Source organism: Ruditapes philippinarum, unplaced genomic scaffold (assembly GCF_026571515.1).
Source record: "Ruditapes philippinarum isolate M1 unplaced genomic scaffold, ASM2657151v2 ctg489_1_1_1_1, whole genome shotgun sequence".
NCBI lineage: Eukaryota > Metazoa > Mollusca > Bivalvia > Venerida > Veneridae > Ruditapes > Ruditapes philippinarum.
In genome coordinates, this window is record NW_026863918.1 from 171,820 (window position 1) to 197,914 (window position 26,095).

The 26,095-nt window shown below is 35.8% G+C and overlaps 2 protein-coding genes across 4 annotated transcripts in view; one reads left to right on the forward strand and one right to left on the reverse strand.

Moving 5' to 3' along the window:
* LOC132723837 (5'-3' exoribonuclease 2-like) overlaps window positions 1-26,095 on the forward strand; it is a 92,091-nt gene that overhangs the window by 36,157 nt on the left and 29,839 nt on the right. For all 3 annotated transcript variants that reach the window (XM_060708632.1, XM_060708634.1, XM_060708633.1), the window contains exons 19-24: window positions 19,803-19,965; window positions 20,321-20,404; window positions 21,454-21,557; window positions 22,932-23,011; window positions 24,846-24,902; window positions 25,567-25,635. In XM_060708632.1, coding sequence (XP_060564615.1) covers window positions 19,803-19,965; window positions 20,321-20,404; window positions 21,454-21,557; window positions 22,932-23,011; window positions 24,846-24,902; window positions 25,567-25,635 — 557 coding nt within the window. The remainder of the gene's footprint in view (window positions 1-19,802; window positions 19,966-20,320; window positions 20,405-21,453; window positions 21,558-22,931; window positions 23,012-24,845; window positions 24,903-25,566; window positions 25,636-26,095) is intronic.
* LOC132723834 (uncharacterized) lies at window positions 11,713-15,476 on the reverse strand. The gene is made up of 2 exons (XM_060708626.1): window positions 15,381-15,476; window positions 11,713-13,556 (listed from the first exon to the last, which is right to left on the reverse strand). Exon 2 carries the CDS (start codon window positions 13,541-13,543, stop codon window positions 12,053-12,055), a length of 1,491 nt encoding a protein of 496 aa, XP_060564609.1. The 5' UTR covers window positions 13,544-13,556; window positions 15,381-15,476; the 3' UTR covers window positions 11,713-12,052.

The window sequence follows — 26,095 nt, forward strand, 5'->3', positions numbered from 1 at the left end:
AATAGGACAATGTATATGTATCAATATAGTGGCTTATATGTCAAGGCCATACTTAAAGGACAATGGTAAAGTAGTTAAGAATAGGTAAAATACAGTTTATTTCAAAGAATTTCTTAACATGGCTGTCACATTGTATTGCCTTTGGACATTAAGTTACACACATCCAGAGATCAAAAAAATGTTTCTGAGCCACTTGTCCTGCATTTTGGTTGATTTTCAAAGTAAATTTCCCCGATGCAATAGAACCTTGCCGATTCAATTGACATCTAGAAATTTTCATAATCAGTTTTGTTTACACAAATTTAACGCACAAAAACAAAGCTTGTTTTTTAGGTTATGTATAAATGGCACATTTTATAGAGCATTGTTGGATGGAAGATGGACAGGTTCCAGCATTAAGGGCGCAATTTATTCATAACCTGAAACACAAGCTTTGTTGCCAGTTTTCCATCATTAAAAGTAAACCAACTGATTATGAGAATTCTGGCTTCTTACATTGGCAAATTCCCGCTTGTCCTGCCAGACGAACATTCTACCATTTTGTACTTGTCCTGCATCTATATCTAATAGTAAGTACGAGAGGTTGAGTTGAATTTCCCATCCCTTACATCTTCTTTTCTTTCAATTTAACACCAATTTACTGATTAGAAAAAACAACAACACTGTCATACATCATTGTTGTTAAACTTTATTATATGTTATTTTAAGTAGATTACTAAAACTTAAAGGATAAAATGAGAATTATATCTAATCATAGTAATACAGTAAAAACTCTGAAAACCTGACCCTCTGAAAACCGGAATCCTCTGAAAACCAGACAGTTTTAAAAGTCAAGTTCATTGAAAAAAATCTTTTAAATACCAGAAGATTTGAATTCCAAAAACCGGATGATTTTCTATGGCTACTTATTCTAAACGGTGAACGGACATAATCCCCTTCGGACAAAATCCCCTTCATGTATTGACATTTATTTGCTAAACATGCATAAAAAGTCCACTGAAATCTGGACAGCAATTTATGAGTCATTTTCTGTGGATTTTAATGTGAACTAAGATATACTCCTGACAGGTGACATGTTCAATAACCAGTTGTCAGCAGCTTTTAATCTATGCAGGTGTGAAAACACTTGTCAGTGTGTGTTAATTTCTTATTAAAGATATACTATGCTCATCCTTTTGTAAAGTATTTTTATCATAGAAATTTATTGAAATCTATGAAATTTTACTGAATATGTCTAATTTGGATAAAAGAATGAATAAACTATGAAATTGAAGCTGCGTTCCTTTTGCAGGTCAAGTAAAGTTGGTCTTTTCTTAAAAAAACTGCCAGTTTTTAGCTCACCTGTCACAAAGTGACAGGGTGAGCTTTTGTGATCGCTTTTCGTCCGGCGTCTGTCCGTCCGTAAACTTTTACTTTAAATGACATCTCCTCATAAACCACTAAGCCAATTTCATCCAAACTTCACAGGAATGTTCCTTTGGTGGTCACCTTTAAAAATTGTTCAAAGAATTTAATTCCATGCAGAACTCTGGTTGCCATGGCAACCGAAAGAAAAAACTTTAAATATCTTCTTTTAAAAAACCCAAAGAGTTAGAGCTTAGATATTTGGCATGAAACATCTTCTAGTGAGTGATTACCAAGTTTGTTCAAATAAAAGCCCTGGGGTCAAAATTGGCCCCGCCCCGGGGTGTCATTGATTTTCCCTATATGCATATAGTAAAAACTTAAAAAATCATCTTTTAAAGAACCCAAAGAGCTAGAGCTAAGATATTTAGCATGAAACATGTTCTAATGGGTGTCTACCAAGTTTGTTCAAATAAAAGCCCTGGGGTCAAAATTGGCCCCGCCCCGGGGGGTCATTGATTTTCCCTATATGCATATAGTAAAAACTTAAAATATCTTCTTTTAAAGAACTCAAAGAGCTATGGCTAAGATATTGAGCATCAAACATGTTCTAATAGGTGTCTACCAAGTTTGTTCAAATAAAAAAATAAATAAAAACTTAAAAAATATCTTCTTTTAAAAAGCTCAATGAGCTAGAGCTTAGTTGTTTAGCATGAAACATCTTCTTATGGGTGTCTACCAAGTTTGTGCAAATGAAAGCCTTTGGGTTAAATTGGCCCTGCAACATTTGGGTGGGGGTTGGGGGGGGGCCTAAATACAGGTGAGCGACCTCAGGGCCATCATGGCCCTCTTGTTTAATGTCACTATATATTCTTATAATGACCACCTGTGTGTAGACTTCAAAGAATGTCAGACAAATCACTTTTGAACAAAAATCCCCTTCATGTATTTTTGTATATCTGGATATCCTTTCATGTGTGAAATTTGGAAGTGGACAAAATCCCCTCAATAAAATTGCTACCTAGGACAAAATCCCCCTTGGATGAACTGTTTATAATATAAAGTGGGTATGAGACTGAGAGCCACATACTGCATTATGCTGTATGGTGGTTGCTAGTACTTTATTAGGAAATATTGGTTTCAACATCATGTCTATACTGCTATGGCTTGAGCTAGATGGACAGTGTTGCACAATTCATTTCTTCCACACGATATCTCAGAAATTATAGACGAGTTGTAATAGTTATGCCCCCACTTCGTAGAAGAGGGGGTATATTGCTTTGCACTTGTCGGTCCGTTTGTCCGTCGGTCCGTAGACCAAATTATTTTCGAGTGATAACTAAAGAGCCCTTAGGCCTACGAACTTCAAACGTGGTATGGTGATTGGTCATGACCAGTAGATGACCCCTATTGATTTTGGGGTCAAAGGTCAAGGTCACCTTGACCTTGTATGTTAAAACCGTTTCCGATCAATAACTCAAGAACCCTTAGGCCTAGGAACTTCAAACATGGTATGTTGATTGGTCATGACCAGCATATGACCCCTATTGATTTTGGGGTCAAGGGGTCAAAGGTCAAGGTCACATTGACCTTGTAAGTAAAAACAGTTTCTGATCAATAACTAAAGAACGCTTAGGCCTAGGAATTTCAAACTTGGTATGATGATTGATCATGACCAGCAAATGACCCCTATTGATTTTGGGGTCAAAGGTCAAGGTCACATTGACCTTGTATGTTAAAACGGTTTCCGATCAATAACTAAAGAACGCTTAGGCCTAGGAACTTCAAACTTGGTATGCTGCTTGGTCATGACCAGCAGATGACTCCTATTGATTTTGGGGTCAAGGGGTCAAAGGTCAAGGTCACATTGACCTTTTAGGTAAAAACTGTTTCCGATCAATAACTAAAGAACGCTTAGGCCTAGGTACTTCAAACTTGGTATGATTATTGGTCATGACCAGCTGATGACCCCTATTGATTTAGGGGTCAAAGGATAAGGTCACATTGATGTTGTAGGTTAAAACGGTTTCCGATCAATAACTAAAGAACCCTCAGACCTAGAGACTGCAAACTTGGTAAGATGATTGGTCATGACCAGCAGATGACCCCTATTGATATTGGGGTCAAGGGGGAAGGTCAAGGTCACATTGACCTTGTAGGTAAAAACGGTTTCTGATCAATAACTTAAGAACGCTTAGGCCTAGGAATTTCAAACTTGGTATGATGATTGGTCATGACCAGCAGATGACCCCTAATGATTTTGGGGTCAAAGGTCAAGGTCACATTCACCTTGTAGGTTAAACGGTTTCCGATCAATATCTAAAGAACCCTTAGTCCTAGGAACTTCAAACTTGGTATTATGATTGATCATGACCAGCAGATGACCCCTATTGATTTTGGGGTCAAGGGGTCAAAGGTCAAGGTCACATTTACCTTGTAGGTAAAAGCGGTTTCCGATCAATAACTAAAGAACCCTTAGGCCTAGGAACTTCAAACTTGGTATGATGATTGGTCATGACCAGTAGATGACCCCTATTGATTTTGGGGTCAAGGGGTCAATGTCATAGTGACCTTGTACTTAATGACCGTTTCTGACCAATAACTCAACAACTCAAGTTGCCTTGGTTGATATTTTTATGTGCTTTTGGTTTACACATTTGAAGGTATTATGTAATATAACAACTTGGCTGTCATTAATGAGGCCTATGTGATTCATAAAATTTATGTATATATTATTTGGTAAGATTTGTAATAACTTTAATTGCTGCACACAACCTATGGGGTCACAATAATTATTACCTTGTGACTAGTCATGACCAGTAGATACTAGATAACCCTTATTAATTGCTTGTTCACTGGGTCAGAAGTCATGCATAATAACCTGATCACATGACAAATTGGCTGCTGATGGGGGGCATACATGTTTTACAAACATATCTTGTTTTCTTCTTTTTCCGTTAAGGGAGTTTTGAGGTCCCTTGGGACAGTTTTTCGGGCCTGACTTGTAAGTATCTTAATGAATAATTAAGCAGAAAATATTTCAATTATTATGCCCCCACTTCGAAGAAGAGGGGGTATATTGCTTTGCACTTGTGGGTCCGTCAGTCCGTCCGGTCCGTCGGTCCGTAGACCAAATGGTTTCCGAGTGATAACTATAGAACCCTTAGGCCTAGGAACTTCAAACTTGGTATGGTGATTGGTCATGACCAATAGATGACCCCTATTGATTTTGGGGTCAAGGGGTCAAAGGTCAGGGTCACATTGACCTTGTATGTTAAAACGGTTTCCGATCAATAACTAAAGAACGCTTTGGCCTAGGATCTTCAAACTTGATATGGTGATTGGTCATGACCAGCAGCTGACCCCTATTGATTTTGGGGTCAAGGGGTCAAAGGTCAAGGTCACATTGACCTTGTAGGTAAAAACGGTTTCAGATCAATAACTAAAGAACCCTTAGTCCTAGGAACTTCAAACTTGGTATTATGATTGATCATGACCAGCAGATGACCCCTATTGATTTTGGGGTCAAGGGGTCAAAGGTCAAGGTCAAATTTACCTTGTAGGTAAAAACAGTTTCCGATCAATTCCTAAAGAACCCTTAGGCCTAGGAATTTCAAACTTGGTATGATGATTGGTCATGACCAGTAGATGACCCCTATTGATTTTGGGGTCAAGGGGTCAATGTCATAGTGACCTTGTACTTAATGACCGTTTCTGACCAATAACTCAACAACTCAAGTTGCCTTGGTTGATATTTTTATGTGCTTTTGGTATACACATTTGAAGGTCTTATGTAATATAACAACTTGGCTGTCATTAATGAGGCCTATGTGATTCATAAAATTTATGTATATATTATTTGGTAAGATTTTTAATAACTTTAATTGCTGCACACAACCTATGGGGTCACAATAATTATTACCTTGTGACTAGTCATGACCAGTAGATACTAGACAACCCTTATTTAAATTGCTTGTTCGCTGGGTCAGAAGTCATGCATAATAACCTGATCACATGACAAATTTGCTGCCGATGGGGGCATACATGTTTTACAAACATATCTTGTTTTCTTCTTTTTCCGTTACGGGAGTTTTGAGGTCCCTTGGGACAGTTTTTCGGGCCTGACTTGTAAGTATCTTAATGAATAAATAAGCAGAAAATATTTCAATTATTATGCCCCCACTTCGAAGAAGAAAGGGGTATATTGCTTTGCACTTGTGGGTCCGTCAGTCCGTCCGGTCCATCGGTCCATAGACCAAATGGTTTCCGAGTGATAACTTTAGAACCCTTAGGCCTTGGAACTTCAAACTTGGTATGGTGATTGGTCATGACCAGTAGATGACCCCTATTGATTTTGGGGTCAAGGGGTCAAAGGTCACATTGACCTTGTATGTTAAAACGGTTTCCGATCAATAACTAAAGAACGCTTTGGCCTAGGATCTTCAAACTTGATATGGTGATTGGTCATGACCAGCAGATGACCACTATTGATTTTGGGGTCAAGGGGTCAAAGGTGAAGGTCACATTGACCTTGTAGGTTAAACAGTTTCCAATCAATAACTAAAGAACCCTTAGTCCTAGGAACTTCAAACTTGGTATTATGATTGATCATGACCAGCAGATGACCCCTATTGATTTTGGGGTCAAGGGGTCAAAGGTCAAGGTCAAATTTACCTTGTAGGTAAAAACGGTTTCCGATCAATTCCTAAAGAACCCTTAGGCCTAGGAATTTCAAACTTGGTATGATGATTGGTCATGACCAGTAGATGACCCCTATTGATTTTGGGGTCAAGGGGTCAATGTCATAGTGACCTTGTACTTAATGACCGTTTCTGACCAATAACTCAACAACTCAAGTTGCCTTGGTTGATATTTTTATGTGCTTTTGGTATACACATTTGAAGGTCTTATGTAATATAACAACTTGGCTGTCATTAATGAGGCCTATGTGATTCATAAAATTTATGTATATATTATTTGGTAAGATTTTTAATAACTTTAATTGCTGCACACAACCTATGGGGTTACAATAATTATTATCTTGTGACTAGTCATGACCAGTAGATACTAGACAACCCTTATTTAAATTGCTTGTTCACTGGGTCAGAAATCATGCATAATAACCTGATCACATGTCAAATTGGCTGCTGATAGGGGGCATACATGTTTTACAAACATATCTTGTTTACATTTATTTTTATACCCCCGCACAACAAAGTTGTAAGGGGGGTATACTGGAATCAGCTTGTCCGTCCGGCCGTCCGTCGGTTTTTTCTTTATCCGCCCAATAACTTAAGATATCTTTGACCCTTAGTCTTCATATTTGGCATGGAGGTTAGTCATGATTAGTAGATGACCCCTATTGATTTTGAGGTCACTAGGTCAAAGGTCAAGGTCACAGGGGCCTTGACTTCAAAAAGCTTGTCCGCCCAATAACTTAAGATTCCTTTGACCTACAGTCTTTATATTTGGCATGGAGGTTAGTCATGATTAGTAGATGACTCCTATTGATTTTGAGGTCACCAGGTTAAAGGTCAAGGTCACAGGGTCTTTGACTTCAAAAAGCTTGTCCGCCCAATAACTTAAGATTCCATTGACCTACAGTCGTCATATTTGGCATGGAGGTTAGTCATGATTAGTAGACGACCCCTATTGATTTTGAGGTCACCAGGTCAAAGGTCAAGGTCACAGGGGCCTTGACTTCAAAAAGCTTGTCCGCCCTATAACTTAAGATTCCTTTGACCCACAGTCTTCATGTTTGGCATGGAGGTTAGTCATGATATGTAGATGACCCCTATTGATTTTGAGGTCACCAGGTCAAAGGTCAAGGTCACAGGGACTTTGACTTCAAAAAGTTTGTCTGCCCAATAACTTTAGATTCCTTTGACCCACAGTCTTCATATTTGGCATGGATGTTGATTATGATAAGTAGATGACCCCTTGTGATTTTGAGGTCACTGGATCAAAGGTCAAGGTCATAGGGACTTTGACTTCAAAAAGTTTGTCTGCCCAATAACTTTAGATTCCTTTGACCCACAGTCTTCATATTTGGCATGGATGTTGATTATGACTATAAGGTGACCCCTATTGACTTTGAGGTCACTGGGTCAAAGGTCAAGGTCACAGGGACCTTGACAAAAAAAGCTTTTCTTCTCAATTGCTAAAGAATGTCCTGTCCGCAATGTATTGATTTTGACATTTTCACATTTGAAGCTTGTAGAATACATAACTTAACAATGCACTGGCTTAGTAACCTCTGATTTGGCAGGGAGGTTGTCCTTGAGCTCTAAATGGCCACTGTTGATTCTGACAAAGTGGTATGCGGGGGTATTCACGCCAAGGTAGTGGCAGTTCTAGTTCAAAGCAATTATTTTATTTTAATCTGTTGTGGGTTTTATTTGTATAATAAATATATATAATAATGCTTTAAATTTTGATCTTGAAGTTATCTCTATTTGGAAATTATTTTTATGCAATAATAATAATAATAAATAAACTATTTTCCACTGGATTATATATACTTGAAGCACAGGTTGTGTTTAAATTGTGTAAATTTTCTTGGATTTTTTATACGCCCGTTTGAAAAAACGGGACGTATTATGGGAACGCCCCTGGCAGGCGGCGGCGGGCGGCGGCGGGCGGCGTCAATTTTGTCCCGAGCATATCTCCTACATGTATGGAGGGATTTTAATGAAACTTCATATAAATGTTCACCACTATGAGGAGCAGTGTTGCGCACATGAACCAGGTCTCTAGGTCAAAGGTCAAGTCACACTTAGAGCTCATTGAAAAATGCTTGTCCGGAGCAAAACTTCCACATGTATAGAGGGATTTCAATATTACTTGGCACAAATGTTCACCATTGTGAGGCGGAGTGTCGTGTGCAAGATTCAGGTCCTTGCGGCCAAGGTCAAGGTCACACTTAGAGGTCAAAGTTCAGATAAAAATATGAAGATGTGTATATGGACCATTTAGTCATCATTTATGAGGGATTGTAACACAAATGGTCATTATCAAGACTATGGCTGTGATACATATAATTTAGGTCAATATATACAAGGTCAAGTCACTAAAGATGATGAAATATCCAGATTTTGTAAAATAGAATTTAATCAAAGGGAGACAACAAAGTTATTACTTTGTTCATAAATGACTTACACAATTACTCCCCTTGATCTATTTTCTAAAATAGAATTTAATCAAAGGGCATGAAATAATCCTCTTTCTTGGACTTGAGTATGTTGTAAAGAATGTAACATTTATTTACACATGTTTCATTCATTGGTCAAGATACTTAACTGTGATAACTATGGTGTTCTGTAGACTTGGTATTTGTTCATAAAGATCATACAGTAATTACTTATCAAATGTAAATACTTTCTCATAGAAATTTAATTATATTTTTTAATTAAAAATAGAATTTAATCAAAGGGCATGAAATAAATCCTCTTTCTTGGACTTGAGTATGTTGTAAAGAATGTAAACATTTATTTACACATGTTTCATTCATTGGTCAAGATACTTAACTGTGATAACTATGGTGTTCTGTAGACTTGGTATTTGTTCATAAAGATCATACAGTAATTACCTTATCAAATGTAAATACTTTCTCATAGAAATTTAATTATATTTTAATTTTTCAAGTAAATATCAGTTCAGCTCATTCAAAGATTAAGAATTGTAATGAAATGTATTTCCCTAGAATAAAATCTTAAATCAGAATTGTTTAGTTATTAAATTACATGTACTTTTTATACGCCCGTTTAAAAAAAGATAAAAATATGAAGATGTGTATAGGGACGATTTAATCATCATTTATTGAGGGATTGTAACACAAATGGTCATTATAATGACTACGGCTGTGACACATGTACTTTAGGTCAATATATGCAAGATCAAGGGTCACTAAAGATGGTGAAATATCCAGATTTTGTCTGGAGCATATCTCCTACATGTATGGAAGAATTTTTATAATACTTTATGGAAATGCTCACCACCATGATATGTATTGCTCCATGCATGATCCAGGTCTCCAGGTCAAAGGTCAAGGTCACACTTAGAGCTCATTGAAAAACGCTTGTCCGGAGCAAAACTTTCTACATTCATAGGGGGTTTTCAATATAACTTGGCACAAATGTTTTTCATTGTGAGGCTGAGTGTCGCATGCAAAATTCAGATCCCTGTGACCAAAGTCAAGGTTACACATAGAGGTCAAAGTTCAGATAAAAATTTGAAGATGGTTATAGGACCATTTAGTCATCATTTATTGATGGATTGTAGCACAAATGGTAACTATCATGACTACAGGTGTTACACATTTAATTTAGGTTAATATTTGCAAGGTCAAGGTCACTGGAGATGATTAAATATCCAGATGTTGTCCGGAGCATATTTTCTTACATGCATGGAGGAATTTTAATGTTACTTTTATAGAATTGTTCACCACCATGAGACGTAGTGCCCTGCACATAAATCAAGTCTCTAGGTCAAAGGTGAAGGTCACAGTTAGAGCTCATAGAAAAACACTTGTCTGGAGCAAAACTTCTACATGCATAGAGGGATTTCAATATAATTTGGCACAAATGTTCATCATTGTGAGGCTGAGTGCCGTGCATAGAATTCAGGTCCCTGCGACCAAGGTCAAGGTCACACATTCTGTGCATATCTTCCCTACTGATTTGTTTTAAGGTTCATTTAACAACACAGTGCCAAGAATAAAAACTTGCTTGCTAGATAACACTTATCCATAATGCCCCCATCTCCATCTAAAGCTTTTTCGTAAACGGGCGTATTTTGTGACTATGGCACCCTTGTTATAAATTGATATTGTTTTCTATTTCACTTTAAAAAGAGGAGTGGGGGGGCATTTATTAGAAAATATATGTTATAATAAATCTTGCGAAAATGCTTAGCAACATGTACATGGTGACACTAGAGGCTTGATGATTTAACATAACTCTATTAGTTTTAATTGCTTGAAAAAAATATGGGAAATTTGTTTTACATTGATTAATTTAGTCAAACATGTATTAAGTGCACAAGGGAAACACCAAAAATGGTCGCTGAACGGAACGGTCTCATGACCCTTTACTTCATGAGCATATTGCGAAAAATGGCGGTTTTCATTGAAAAGCCTCCTGTTACAAGTTCAAACTGTTATGAAACTATGAAAAATGCTTCAATACTGATGAAACTTGGCACAAATGTTGACTTGATCATAGCCTCTGTAACAGCATCGTAGATTTTCTATTACCATGGCAATGGGGGGACGTCTCAACATTGCCAAAAATTACCATTTTGCATTGTTTTCTTCCATCAAAACTGATTTCAAAGTGCTGCAACTTGTAAATGGATTGAGATAGAGTCCAAGGCTATTCAGTGTTGGTACGATAGACCTGAGGCCAATTTTAGCCTGTAATTTGAGGCATCAAAAAAGGGGGGTAGCCATCAAAATATGTCTATATGAGGTAAAGGGTTAAGACGAAGCGTGAGAAAATTTCCTCAGCGGTGGGGAAGTTTTTTCAACTTCATTTATATAAATGTTTATTCATTATAAACGCTCTGATTATCTCAATTCTATGATGCTCAAATAAAACAAATAACTTTTTGATAATTATTGGCAAAACAGTTTTGATCCATTATGTGCATATTTGACATTTTCCCAGAATTTTCAAGCTACTGTACTACAATGCTTTTCCTTGTCCCCACAGGTAAAATCTAATTTGTTTTTGTGTAGATGTTTTCTGTTGTGCATTTTTTCATTTGAAATAAACAAACTACATCTTATTGTAACGATTAATTTAATGGCTGATCAAGTTCAAGGTCAATTCAATGCAATTTAAATATCAACAGAGAAAGGAATAGACAATCTTAATAGGGGCAGAGTGTGGCATTGTTCTAAGATTTTATTGGATAATACACATCACAGGTATAATTCACTTCATTACATACGCTAAAAACAATTTGGAAAATAGAGTTTGTCACACATTTATACAATTGTGATTGTTAACAGTTGTGAAATTACGGTTTTCTCTAACCGCCTCCATGGTCGAGGGGTTAGAGTCGATGACTTCTAATCCAGTTACCTCTCTGGTGTGGGTTTGATCCCCGGGAGATGCTTTGGTAGTTTAGCGCGGAGGAAGGTAGTCTAGTACTGGTGTAACTCTCCAGGAACGATGGTTAGGAAACTACCCGCCTATATGACTGAAATACTGTTTGAAAAGGCGTAAAATGAAACAAACAAACAAACGGTTTTCTCTAAATACGTAAACACCAGACCACTTGATGAAAAGATTTTTGAATTAGCTAACTAACTAGCAGGGGGGGGGGGGGGGGGGTAATTACAGTGGGCACATAAGACAAAACAAGTTACACTGTATTTAAGTATATTGTAAAAACATTTAATTTACATTGTAAAAATCAAATCAATTGATCATGTCATAAAAAAATAATTTCACTACAACAAGATAAATTTATTTCACCATATACATGTATACCAGTTCAATTAATTGTTTCACTCTTCAACACAATCTAACAATATTTTTTTTCTCTCATGTAGGTATGTGTTGCTCTTATTTCAACTTGACACTGAAATAATCCAAATTGTTCCCTATTCATATTGTTGCCTATCCAAATTGTTCCCTATTCAAATTGTTGCCAATTTAAATTGTTCCCTATCCAAATTGTTCCCTATTTAGATTGTTCCCTATTACAGAAAACAACATTTGTGTGCACAATATAATCTTTTGTGAAACAGATGAAACGCTTGGTCTATATTGACATTAGGATGTAATTCTAAACAATCAGGAATGATAAGATTAAAAAGCATCAAATAATCAATAAATACCTGTGGATTGTTCACTAACCGAGCAGCAGAAGCGGCAAACGGATTTGAATAAACTGAAATACTAAAGTCCTCGTCTTTTTCTATATTCAATAAAAAATTTCTATGAAGTGACAAGTATTGTATTTCTACACAGTGTCGCCAGATACCATATTGAGCAAATAGGTTGGGCTGCATTGATGCATAGGTTATGCATGCTGCCAATTTTGGAATTCTGTAAATCACAAATGCACCTTCGTCAATTAAGGATGAAAGAAGTATTATCAGATCACGTTTTTCATGGCCAAATAACCTTCCAGCTATTAAATTTTTTTTTGGCAACATGTAACTTGGTAAGTGATTATTAATTAAGCACTGCTTTATGAAATTAAAGCTTTGTAAAAGTTGAGCAATGAAAAGGTCAGGTGTAAAATAATGGCTTGGGTAAATTTCTGCCATCCAAAGAACAACGTTTTTTACCATATATGACGAAAATGATTTGCTGACCGAAGAAAACACTAATTTTGAGAATAATTTTAGAATTATATATAGTTTGTCTTGAGTGCTATTAAATGCCATCAGTAATTTTTTCTCTGCAGTAACATGGGATATCCTCCATTCAAGATGTTCGGTTGCACTTTTTTTTTCACCTACAGGGATTATGTATCCTTCTGTAGTGGAAACCTCATGTATAAGTTCTTCTGAAGGCCAGTCGTTATATCTAGCTCTTGTAGACCAATCATTTAAAATGCTTGAGTTGTAAAAGTATATAGCAAGGACATTGTCAAATTCTTGTGTATACTCACAAGAATATGCATGAACTGTTGTCTGATTTGTTACGGAAGGGCCATTGTTTCTTACTGATGAGTTTTTTATAGTTATTCCAGCTGCGTCTGGTGGCTGATATAATTCTGCAAAATTTAAATAGTTTTCTGTAATTAATTTACTAGATATGAAAGGTGCTCCACCCGTTGATCCATACCAGTATGATTTTTGCAATAACATTGACTCCTTAGTTATGTCATTACTTCTATATTTATGTCTAACTCTAATATACCCAGGTGGTGTATTTTCATATTCAGCTACTAAAATGTCAAAATTGCATTTTGTTCCCAAATTGGCTTCATCAACACATATTGTATTGTTAAACACTTGCATCCTGTCCAGGTCACTACCACACCACATTGGTAAGACACCCTCTGATTTACTTCCAGTGAGGATTGTTTCAAAAGATTGGTCCATATTTCTTTTACTAGTATTTTTAAGCGCTTCTTCCATTTGTTTTGTACATTCAATTCTCTTTCTTTTTGTTTCATGATTTATTCCTGCCAGATCTATTACGGTGAAAACAAAGCTGGAAAACTTGCTGTTGGCCATTATACCTGACTATCTGTATTTTTACAAAAGAAAAAGTAACATGTGTTATAAATCTATCAGGGTGAAAAACAATGTTGTTAAGGTTGAAAATACAGACTGATGCACCAAATGAACTTTTTAACATAATCTAATGAATTTCTTGAATGAACTTCAACAACTTCAAATTTGACACAGTCAATCACCAGATTTTAGGGCTATCACAATGGAAATTTTGAAGTATAGAACCTGGACATACTGCAGACACATGTATGTTAGCCTAGAGGCTTCGCAGTTTCAACAGTGCAAAGGTTATTGATAGGGAATATTGCATGAATATGCTATTCTGATGATTATATCTTGTACTTTATGCAATCAACAAGACATATATGATCCATCATGATAATTTTCGTGTTCTGATTCTTTATGGATAAACAGTCTGGTCTGACTCTATAGTAATGACTAATAAGTCACATTTTGAGCAGTTTAAACAAACAAAACTAATGACTTACTACACCGCGTTCATTTATTTGAATGATTTAATACATTTTGGTGGCGCGGCAGAGTGGTTAATATGCCGCACCAGTAATCAAATGATTGCTGGTCACTTGGGTTCAAACCCTGTAGTAATTGAATGATTGCTGGTCACTTGGGTTCAAACCCTGTCAGGGACAAGCCTTTGTTTTCTTAAGCAAGAAACTTGACACCTACTGCTCAAATACTGGTTGGTTCCAGAACTGATTCGAGAGTTTCAATAAGCTTACGGCTTCAAACACAAACTAAATTCTGTATAAATTAATACATTTTGATTCAGCATGAATTAAAGCTTTGCAAAATTATAAAAGTGCAATGTCAGTATATTATAGAAAACTTAAATTATTTATAATTTGTTAAGCTGGTATCAGTCAGCACAACCGATACTGTATAAATATATATTTACTAAGTACATGTCAAGTGCATAATGTATTTTAGTAATATTTACTTTGCACCCTTAACTTGCTGAAGCCGAAAGTGATAAGCCTTTGCCACTAGTCTAGAGCTAGGCCAGCTTACTTGTCCATGTTCTCTGACCAGGCTCTGATGTGTTCATTTGGTCGTATAATTTTCCCATACAGCTTTTTTTAAGAAGTCAAATTGTCAGACCTACTTTTGATATTTAAAATCCCTCAAACTTGGAATGGACTGTTCCAAATTTCAAAGCAAGACAAATAAATTATGCAAAATCAGCAGGTTAAATGAAAATTTTATGAATGTGTAAAGATATTTTGTAATAACACTTAAGTTCGTAAACAAATTTTAACATGGTTATGAATACTATGATTAGTTTGTGCAATCAAATTCAGGCAATCAAATCATCAAATTTTTAAATTTTCAAAAAGCAATGGTTGTTAATATGTAACATGGGAAATGCATGATTTTCCCTTCTAATCCGGATGTGCAAACTTACTTTTACCATTCTAGCTTTAAGATGCCTACTTTTCACAATTATGTAATCAATGAATTAAGAAAGGATGATTTGGAAGTATACCATTAAATTAGGCAAAATCTTTCTGAGCAGCTGTTGGGTCATTTGAACATCAACCATGGCAACTTAAAGGTAGAGTTTCTAATGCAAACAGAAATTGTTCTTTCAATTTTGCCAAAAGAGGTTACAGACATTTACGCTTACAAAACTCATATTAGAAGTACGAACATCAAAATAAGAACTAGAGTCCATGGGGAACCTATTTTTTATCAATGAAATATAGCAGTCTATGTTTTAATGAAATCCCTCTTTGAAAAAGAAAAGTTAAACAATTGAATTATAAAATGCAGCTATATGAATAAAGCTTGAAAGAGTGTATACAATAAATGGACAAACCTTTTGATGAGGTGGACTTCACCATCCAAATGTTCAAATTGTAGCGTCAGTTGACAGGTCCTCTTCCCACAGTGCTTATCAATAAGATAGTCATTGGGTAATGATTTCTATGCTAAATTTTCCTCTATTTATATCATTCTGAAGGACCATGTGGCGAGGAAAATAATGTTGTATGGAAAAATCTTCTGAATTGGAAACGTCAGATTGCCTTAAATGGTGGGCGTTAAACTTGAAAGTGCTTATCAATTTAAATTTCTCTAGTTGAAATTCTAAGTAAGCTGAAAGTAAACTTTTTGAATGTATTATTTCCTAGTAAATCTCTAGCAATGTTATATGAATTAATATTTTAGCAATTACATTGTATCATAAGGTTATTTGATATGTATTATGTTTAAGACCATTATATGAATGCAGTGTTGTTGTTTTTTCATGATTGAAAGATTATTTTCAACTACAAAAAAATTACAGATCAGAGCATATCTTGCCCCACCCCTGTGGTGCTCTTTATTTGAAAATATTTCATGATAAGGATAGAGAAATGATTGAGATGAAATGTGTCGCGGGGGTGGGGGGTGTTGGAGAGAGTATTAAGATTCTGTCGGAAAATTTGTGTTGCCTGGTTTGTGGCAATCTTGATATCTGATATTATGGAAAAAAAATCCACACCATCATTTGAGTATAATATATCCTGAAAAGATGACAAGTTCAATGGTAATAAAGATCAGAAAGATTAGATTATATATTTTACATATGAGCCGCGTCGCGACAAAAGCAACATAGTGCGTTTGTGACCAGCATGGATCCAGACCAGCCTGCGCATCCCCGCAGTCTGATCAGGATCCATGCTGTTAGCTTACCAACTCTATTACAAGTAGAGAAACTGATAGCGAACAGCATGGATCCTGGTCAGACTGCGCGGATGCACAGGCTGGTCTAGATCCATGCTAGTCACAAACGCATTATGTTGATTTTGTTGTGACGCGGCTCATATTATATATTTCAGTGAAGCTTAAACTCTGATTTGTCTTCCAGTTAATCCGGCTAGGATTATTTCATGTCAGGAAGCTATCTAGCCAGCTTACAGAACTACAGAATGTCAGTGGTTCTACTCGGGTGCATCTGAAATAATGCATGGCGGAACATCTGAGGTCTTACTCCACCATGAAAGCTGGAAAGTTGCCATATGACCACTACTGTGTTGTTGTGTCTCCCAACCCCCACCACCACCCTTCCAAAAAAACAAAAAGCCCAGCTATTTTAAGCCAAGCAATCAAATTGTCAGTTCCAGATAACAAAAAAATAAATCTTTAAAGTACATGTATGCGTACTTAGACACATCAGTTATTGTTATTATTATACCCCCGCACAACAAAGTTGTAAGGGGGTATACTGGAATCAGCTTGTCCGGCCGTCCGTCCGTCTGTTTTTTCTTGTCCGCCCAATAACTTAAGATTCCTTTGACCCTTAGTCTTCATATTTGGCATGGAGGTTAGTCATGATTAGTAGATGACCCCTATTGATTTTGAGGTCACTAGGTCAAAGGTCAAGGTCACAGGGGCTTTGACTTTAAAAAGCTTGTCCGCCCAATAACTTAAGATTCCTTTGACCCTTAGTCTTCATATTTGGCATGGAGGTTAGTCATGATAAGTAGATGACCCCTATTGATTTTGAGGTCACTAAATCAAAGGTCAAGGTCACAGGGGCCTTGACTTCAAAAAGCTTGTCCGCCCAATAACTTAAGATTCCTTTGACCCTTAGTCTTCATATTTGGCATGGAGGTTAGTCATGATAAGTATATGACACCTATTGATTTTGAGGTCACTAGGTCAAAGGTCAAGGTCACAGGGGCCTTGACTTCAAAAAAGCTTGTCCCGCCCAAATGAACTTAAGGACTCCTTTGACCCTAAGTCTTCATATTTGGCATGGAGGTTAGTCATGATAAGTAGATGACACCTATTGATTTTTGAGGTCACTAGGTTCAAAGGTCAAGGTCACAGGGGCCTTGACTTCAAAAAGCTTGTCCGCCCAATTAGTTAGGATTCCTTTGACCAACAGTCTTCATATTGGCATGGAGGTTAGTCATGATTAGTAGATGACCCCTATTGATTTTGAGGTCACTAGGTCAAAGGTCAAGGTCACAGGGGCTTTGACTTTAAAAAGCTTGTCCGCCCAATAACTTAAGATTCCTTTGACCCTTAGTCTTCATATTTGGCATGGAGGTTAGTCATGATAAGTAGATGACCCCTATTGATTTTGAGGTCACTAAATCAAAGGTCAAGGTCACAGGGGCCTTGACTTCAAAAAGCTTGTCCGCCCAATAACTTAAGATTCCTTTGACCCTTAGTCTTCATATTTGGCATGGAGGTTAGTCATGATAAGTATATGACACCTATTGATTTTGAGGTCACTAGGTCAAAGGTCAAGGTCACAGGGGCCTTGACTTCAAAAAGCTTGTCCGCCCAATAACTTAAGACTCCTTTGACCCTAAGTCTTCATATTTGGCATGGAGGTTAGTCATGATAAGTAGATGACACCTATTGATTTTGAGGTCACTAGGTCAAAGGTCAAGGTCACAGGGGCCTTGACTTCAAAAAGCTTGTCCGCCCAATTAGTTAGGATTCCTTTGACCAACAGTCTTCATATTTGGCATGGAGGTTAGTCATGATTAGTAGATGACCCGTATTGATTTTGATGTCACCAGGTCAAAGGTCAAGGTCACAGGGGCCTTGACTTCAAAAAGCTTGTCCGCCCAATAACTTAAGATTCCTTTGACCTACAGTTGTCATATTTGGCATGGAGGTTAGTCATGATTAGTAGATGACCCCTATTGATTTTGAGGTCACCAGGTCAAAGGTCAAGGCCATAGGGACTTTGACTTCAAAAACTTTGTCTGCCCAATAACTTTAGATTCCTTTGACCCACAGTCTTCATATTTGGCATGGATGTTGATCATGATTAGTAGATGACCCCTTTTGATTTTAAGGTCACTGGATCAAAGGTCAAGGTCATAGGGACTTTGACTTCAAAAAGTTTGTCTACCCATTAACTTAAGATTCCTTTGACCCACAGTCTTCATATTTGGTATGGTTGTTGATCATGACTATAAGGTGACCCCTATTGATTTTGGGGTCAAAGGTCAAGGTCAAAAAAAAGCTTTTCTTTTCAATTGCTTAAAAATGTCCTGTCCGCAATGTATTGATTTTGACATTTTCACATTTGAAGCATGTAGAATACATAACTTAGCTATGCACTGGCTTAGTAACCTAAGATTTGGCAGGGAGGTTGTCCTTGAGCTCTAAATGGCCACTGTTGATTCTGACAAAGTGGTATGCGGGGGTATTCACGCCATGATAGTTGCAGTTCTAGTTTTGGTTGTTGAAGATTATTTCCACTAAAAGGATAGGCTTCACCACTTTTTGTTGATCTTTAACATCTTAAAATAGTAAAAATCACTGCGGGTAGATAATTGAAACTGAATTTAAAAAAAACTGGTTGAATATCCTTATATGGTAAAAACTGTTAAATGTTTTAATGACTTATTTGACGTGTTATTTGTTTCAGTTTTGGTCCAAGTGTTTCCTTATCTCATGATTACATATAATTCTTTGAAAATAATTGTTAAATAAGTGTGTTCAGAGGCTTTGGCCTACCCTTGCTGTACTATGTAACCAATACAATGTGGTGAATGATGTCATTTTTAGTTGGTTTTTTTTTTCGAGCAGCATACCTTGTCTGGTTTCTATACTGTGTAACCAATACAATGTGGCGCATGATGTCATTTTTAGGGTATTTTGAAAATCATACATTGTCTCGATAAGGAGAAAAAAAAAACTGCTGTAAATATTTTATTTCTTACTCAAATGTAACGTTCAAAGGTAATAGAAAAAGCATAAATACAGTCTAAATACATTGTCCATATTAAGAAAAATGAGACTCGTCATGACAAAATCAGCAACCAGCATGGACACAGACCAGCCTGCTCATCCGCGCAGTCTGATCAGGATTTATGCTGTTCGCTATTTATTTATCTACTTGTAATAAGGTTTGTAAGCGAACAGTATGTAATCTGATCAGACTGCCCGGATTCCCAGGCTGGTCTTGATCCATGCTGGTCCGGATGCACTATGTTGGTTTTGTCATGGCGCGGCTCAAATAGTTTTTAAATATTTTTTATGGACATGCTTAGTGGGGTCCTTTTCCTTCGGGTTTAGTGAGGGGTCATTTGGATAATGCTGAATCACCAGTGCCAAAAATAGATTTTTACACTTTTATAGGTGTAACCTTTATCTATTGACAGATTTCTTATGTATTTGGTAGGAACTTGAATTGAGAGTCTTCTACCTTTTGATGGAGTTAGAGATCATATTGTACATGTAATTATTTTCACTATTCAGGAATGGGTGTGTTATTTCAAACTTTCAGTTTAAGCCACTAGAACAGTTGATGGGCGTGTTTCCGGCAGGAAGTAAACAACACGTTCCACCCACCTGGCAGGAATTGATGACAGATCCAAAATCTCCAATTATTGATTTTTATCCAATCAACTTCAAGATAGATCTCAATGGCAAAAAGTATGCTTGGCAAGGTACAAAAATGATTATTTTTTTACTGAATTATTGGAAATTTTAATATATAACATAAATGATATGGTTTATTGAAACATAATTCAATGTTTCAACTTTTAAGTCTGCGTTCTTAATCTTATCAGTACTAGTGTAATATGAGAGACAGAAAAAGTTTTGTGACAAGAGTTGGTGTTGAACCTTTGACTTCTGGTTTAAAGGACACACACTTAATTACAAGGTCGCCATTTCACTTGATGGTGGTACTACACAGTCCGAGATCTCAGAGTAATTCTTATGAACAAAACTTCAGATTAGAGATTAAACACTTTTAAGTTGTGAAACTTAAAGTTTTTTCTGTTTATTTTTTGTTGAAAGGTGTTGCCCTATTACCATTTGTGGATGAGAAAAGGTTATGGAAAGCCTTGGACAAAGTCTATCCAGATCTCACAGATGCTGAAAGTAAGGACTTTTATTATTATCCTCCAGAATAATTGCCTCATATTTGTTTTAAATCTATGTTTTTAGACCTAATCCTTTGACTTTCCTTGCTTCTTTTAACCATTTGCATGCTGGGAAAATTGTCGTCTGCTAAATTTTATTTTTTTTGTGGGGATGGGGTGGGTTGTTGGTTTTTTTGGTTTTTAAATAGAAAGTAGAATTTTGTTCTGAGATGAGAAAAAGGGGCATCTTCCCTATTCATAAAAGTTTTAAATTGAAGTAGATTGGCCTACAATGGGCACATTTCCATAAGTATTTCAAATATTGCTAAAAAAATGACTTGTAAAATAATCAAAACAAGGTCAATGTGACTAAAATCTAGTCCAAACGGCACCCCACCCACTCAAAAAAAAAGAGGTAGGATAAAAGTAGAAAAATATATCAAAATAATAATTTCTATTCAGTTTTTTATTTTTTATTTGGCATACAAACTGAAAAATGTTCTTCACCTAGTAACAGGCAGTAATTAACAAAATGAGCGTAAACTATAGAGCCTATCAAATCAGTTGCAAATAATACAAAACAAGTATTTTTTAAGACATCAATTTAGTTTGATTTATACCTGGTTACCAGTTTCTTTTAATTTGATTGTGTTGGAAGCTGTTAGCTTATTAAAACACTCTCGAATCCGTTCCTAGAACCAACCAGTACTAAGCAATGAGGATTAAGTTTCTTGCTCAAGGAAACAATGGCTTGCCCCTGATGGGGTTTGAACCCATGCGGCCAGCAATCCTTTGATTACTAGTCCGACGTTCTAAGCTTTCGGCTATGCAGACACATCAGTTTACGTTCTTGTACTGCTAACACCAGAGAATATTGTTGTGGTGCTAGTAATCTTATGCTCTGAAGCATGGCATGACACCTAACTCTGGCTATTTTGTTATTTCAGGCCGAAGTAAATTAATAATTATAGTTATCACACTTATTTAAAATATTAGAAAATTGAAATCATGCATTTGTCACAACTGTCTGTCTGTTTAGCTAAATTCTTTGTTTTTATTGTTTTACAGTAAAAAGAAATATCCGAGGGAGTGACAGATTGTTTGTGAGTCAGTCACATTCAGTACATGCTTTCCTCGAGGCACTGTATGAGGAAGACAAGAGCGATAAAACTGTAAGTTATATTCTTTACTTGAAAAAAAACAAAAACAAAAAAAAACCTTCAGTTTCTTCTCAGGAAGTGAGGTTTACGGTAACTCTTGAGTGAGACTAAAACATGTTAAACCCACCACACTAAATACCATTTTTTCAGTATTAATAAAAAAGGGGCTTGAATGGATCACATGAAAAAAATTTTTTCCCCTTTTTTCATTTTAAACATTAATTATTTGTTCACACGATTTTTTGAAATGAATAAAAATTACGCAAGACTCTGTGTAAAAGCAATATTTTTTGCTAGACTTTTTTAAAAAAAAATAATAAAAAAGAGGTATTGTCACAGTGGTGTCGGCGTTGCCATCTGCAAACTTTAACCTTGATCATATCTTTTTAAGTTCTTGGTGTATTGTCGTCATACTTGGCCACAACATCCCGTATTTCCTTTTGAATTATATACAGGTGAAAATGATCCTCAAGAGCTGTCAGTTAATATAGACTCGTATTAAACCATAACTTGATACATTTCTAAAATAGACTTGTCCAGCTTCCATTTTTAGACCTGTCCATTATCAAATTCTGGGGATATCAAGTTAAAAATTTAAAGTTGGTCAGTCAGCATTGAAGAGCCTGGTCAGACTTGTCAGGTTCTGTACTGGTGACAAGTGTTAATCACATTCCGTTCCTGCTGGGTCAGATTAAACATGTCTAAGAAAGAGTTATATAGTGAGCTTATATCAAAATTATAACCATTTCTATAATAAGTTGTAAAGTATGGTTCTTTTCATCTCATGATATTTTAAGAGCAAAACTTGCAGAATTTTTTTTTTTTATGAGGGGGGGGGGCAAAAGCGTAGTTTTATATTGTTGAAAGTTTTTGTGATTTTAAATGTCACAACATTATAGCTATAAATATAAAGTAATGAATACAGTGGTACAGTTTCAAGTAAAAAAAGGTGAGCTTGGGGAACATAATGGAAAAAAAGTTGAATTTTTGTTATAGAAAAATAATGTTCATATAACATTGAAAACAAAGAGATGCCTTGTGATAGTTAATATAAAAAAACCCAACCAATTCAATTGTGCTATGAAAATCTTATTAATGATTAAGTAGGTGTATTTCCCTTTTTTACTTGCATTCTAAATTTAACAAGTTTCTTAGTTGGTTTCAGTGATAGCACTTACATTGTACTTATTTGTATCATCTCTTCCTTATGATTACTTTATTTAAGCCTATACTTTAAGTAATTTCAAAGAAACAAATGAAAGCCTCTTGAATAGAAATAAGAACGCAATTGAAATAATTTCCCAACTTTGCACTTACAGAGGGAAGCAAAATGTAACATACGTAAATGAAGAAATGTTTGTTAATTTCGTATGATTTTACTTCCAGCAATTAGAAGTTAATCCGTCACAAGCTCAGGGCATGGCAGGCAAAGTATGGCAAGATGAGTTTGTGTACCTCACTGGCGAGTAAGTTCTTTCATTGGTCTATATATTTGTATTCAACCTGACCACATGCTTAGAAGTGACTTTTTTGGTCTGGAAGGTTGGCCTTGTCAGTATATCTGTCTGTCTGTCTGTCTGTATTTCAGAAATTCTGTTCAAATCATAACATTGTTGTGCACAAAACCTAGTCCTGTACAACAAAGGTCAGTCAAGGTTACATTGAGGTGAAAGCAAAAAAATGTATATTTATTTATGTCCGGTCCATAACTTGTCATATTTTTACTCTTTTTTTCATTCTAACGTTTCATTTTGACAGACATGGCATTAAACTAATTGATAATATTTAATTAAATTGTCACCTTAGTGCAATACTGTAATAAGTTCTTCTATTTTTAATAGCAGTTATTGAGTTATTGCACTAAGGTGACATAATATGATAATAATAATAGTAAATCAAATGGACTTAAACCTTGTACTATTAACGCAACTCTGTTACCTATATAGTCCTAATATTTTGTAATGGGCCATCATACATACGTTAAAGTGAAAAATCTTTGATCTAGTTCTACAAAATATTCCATGTTGATATTGAATTTGTCTACTTTGTTATTAAATTCATTAATGAATTTCAATGCAGACATAAGGAAATGTTAAGTAGCTTTATACTACAGTAAAGGCACTTATAAAGGGAAATAAGTATAACATTTATAATTATGATATGAGCCGCATCACGACAAAACCAACATAGTGCGTTTGCTACCAGCATGGATCAAGACCAGCCTGCGCATCCCCGCAGTCTGATCAGGATCCATGCTGTTCGCTTACCAACCTTTTTACAAGTAGAGAAACTGATAGCGAACAGCATGGATCCTGATCAGACTGCGGGGATGCGCAGGCTGGTCTGGATCCATGCTGGTTGCAAACACACTATGTTGGTTTTGTCGTGACACGGCTCAATACTATGTTTTTCTTTTAATATTCTAATAAAAAGTCCTTATCTTCATATTATCAACAAAGTTCATGATATATAATTAAAACCTGTGTAAAAGACCATCTCCAAATAAAGACCATACTGTAAATAAAAACCACTCTCTGACAATCTTTCCTTGATAAAAATATAACAGAATAAACTCCAAATAAAGACCACATGTCTACAAGTTGAATAAAGTAATATTATGCGAGCCTCTGGCAAGCATAATATTATTTTATTCAACGAGTTCAATAAATTCAGTATTGAACTTACACGAATATAATATTCTTTTTATCACAAGTGGAAAAGAATCATTTTTCAACAACACACCTATAGTAAAATGCTAACATTTAGCGCGTTTTACATTTTACACTATGTTTGTATAACGCAAATGACATCACGTCAATATATATGCACATCCATGCAATACCGTTTTTATGGAGTCGCAAAATCGGCACGGGTGTGTGATAAACTTATATTTCAGGCATCAGGTTAATTTTACTTTGTCATGGGTGTATATTTCCTCTACTGCAGTTGGTTGTAACAAAACATTGGGGTGGGATGGGAGCTCCAGGGCTTACTTATAACAAAACAATGAGGTGGGAGGGCAGCTCCAGGATGAATATGGTTGATGGTTCTACTCAGATGCCTGCTTATGACTAAATATTGTTCACAGAGGGCAACTCGGGTCTTTCTCCGCTGGAAATCAGAAAAATAAGCATATTTATGACTGTAACACTGTCAGTAACCAAAATATCACCACAATAGTACGAAGATAAAACAGTAAACTATAGAATATGAAGGTCTTGGTAAAAAGTCAATGTGAAATATTGTACACATCATGCTATCCTCAAATGTTTTAAAAATTTATAAATCTTTGATTTTCAGAACTGTGAAAAGTCCCTTACCTCAGCTAGCAGATCTTGAAGACAATAGGGTTGTAAGGTAAATATAAAAACAGCAGATGTCAAGTGAAAGAGGTTTACCTTTGACATGCTGAATTTCCTCAATGGAATTGTCCTTATTCAAATTTCAAAGTTGTGAGGCTTTCAATATCAAAGTTGAAATTAAGCTAGTAAGTTTATAGCCTTGTTTATAGCCTTATTTTTATTTCCAGAAGGCTATTTTTGTTTACAGAAGGCTATTTTGTTTCAAGAAGGTTATTTTTGTTTCCAGATGCTAAGGGTTTAACCTTTAAACACAAGTGACGGCCATAACAGATGTAAAACACCACTATTGGGCCAGTCTATTCTGCTTTTATGGGCAGTAAAAACCAGACATTGTACTATTGGCTGATTTAGTTTAATATACCAATGTGGATGTGTACCAATCTAAATTCAAAGCTGAATAAATGCAATATACAAGGAAAGCAGGGTCTAGATTATAATTGTTCATTTACATACAAGTTTATTCAGTTGTGTTGATGTTAGATTATTGCCATAAATTGTGACATTCCAAGGCAGAGTTAATGGTTGTTTAGTATATATAACCTTTTATATAGTTCTCTTTAACAATGGTTGCTGTGAAACATTTATATTGAGGTTTGACTGTACCATTATGAGACGACATCTTTATTGAGATTTGACTGTATTAAAGTCTTTTTTTACAGTGTACAGTACTGTGACCCTATGTATAAGACAGGATTCCATTTTCAAGCCAAAGTTTTGCCTGGAGCTGTGTGAGTAGACTTTTTTTTACATAGATTTCAGTGGGGTGAATGAAAATTTACCTTTAAATGTTTTAATTTAGTTTGCTTAATCAAAATTTACTGTTAAATCACGTAGTTCAGTTGGGTTAGATGAAATTTACCCTGTAAATGCATTAGTTTTTGTTAGGTTAATTGAAATAAACGCTGTTCATGCATTGATTGAATTTTTCAGTTTAGTACATTTAATTTGCCTGTACACTTGTATAGTCTAACCCGACTATATACTTTTCCTTGCTTGATTTCAGCATTTTTATCTTTATTTCTCCAATAACTAATAGCTAATGCAAAATAATAGAGAAGAATAGTGGCCCCGGGGTGAGGGTGTGTTCTTGAATTTTCTATGTGATAAGAACTAACACACAGAAGGTTAGTGTTTCTACATAGGTGAAGACTTGAGCCTAAAATAATGCCTAGCGGGGCACCTGACGTC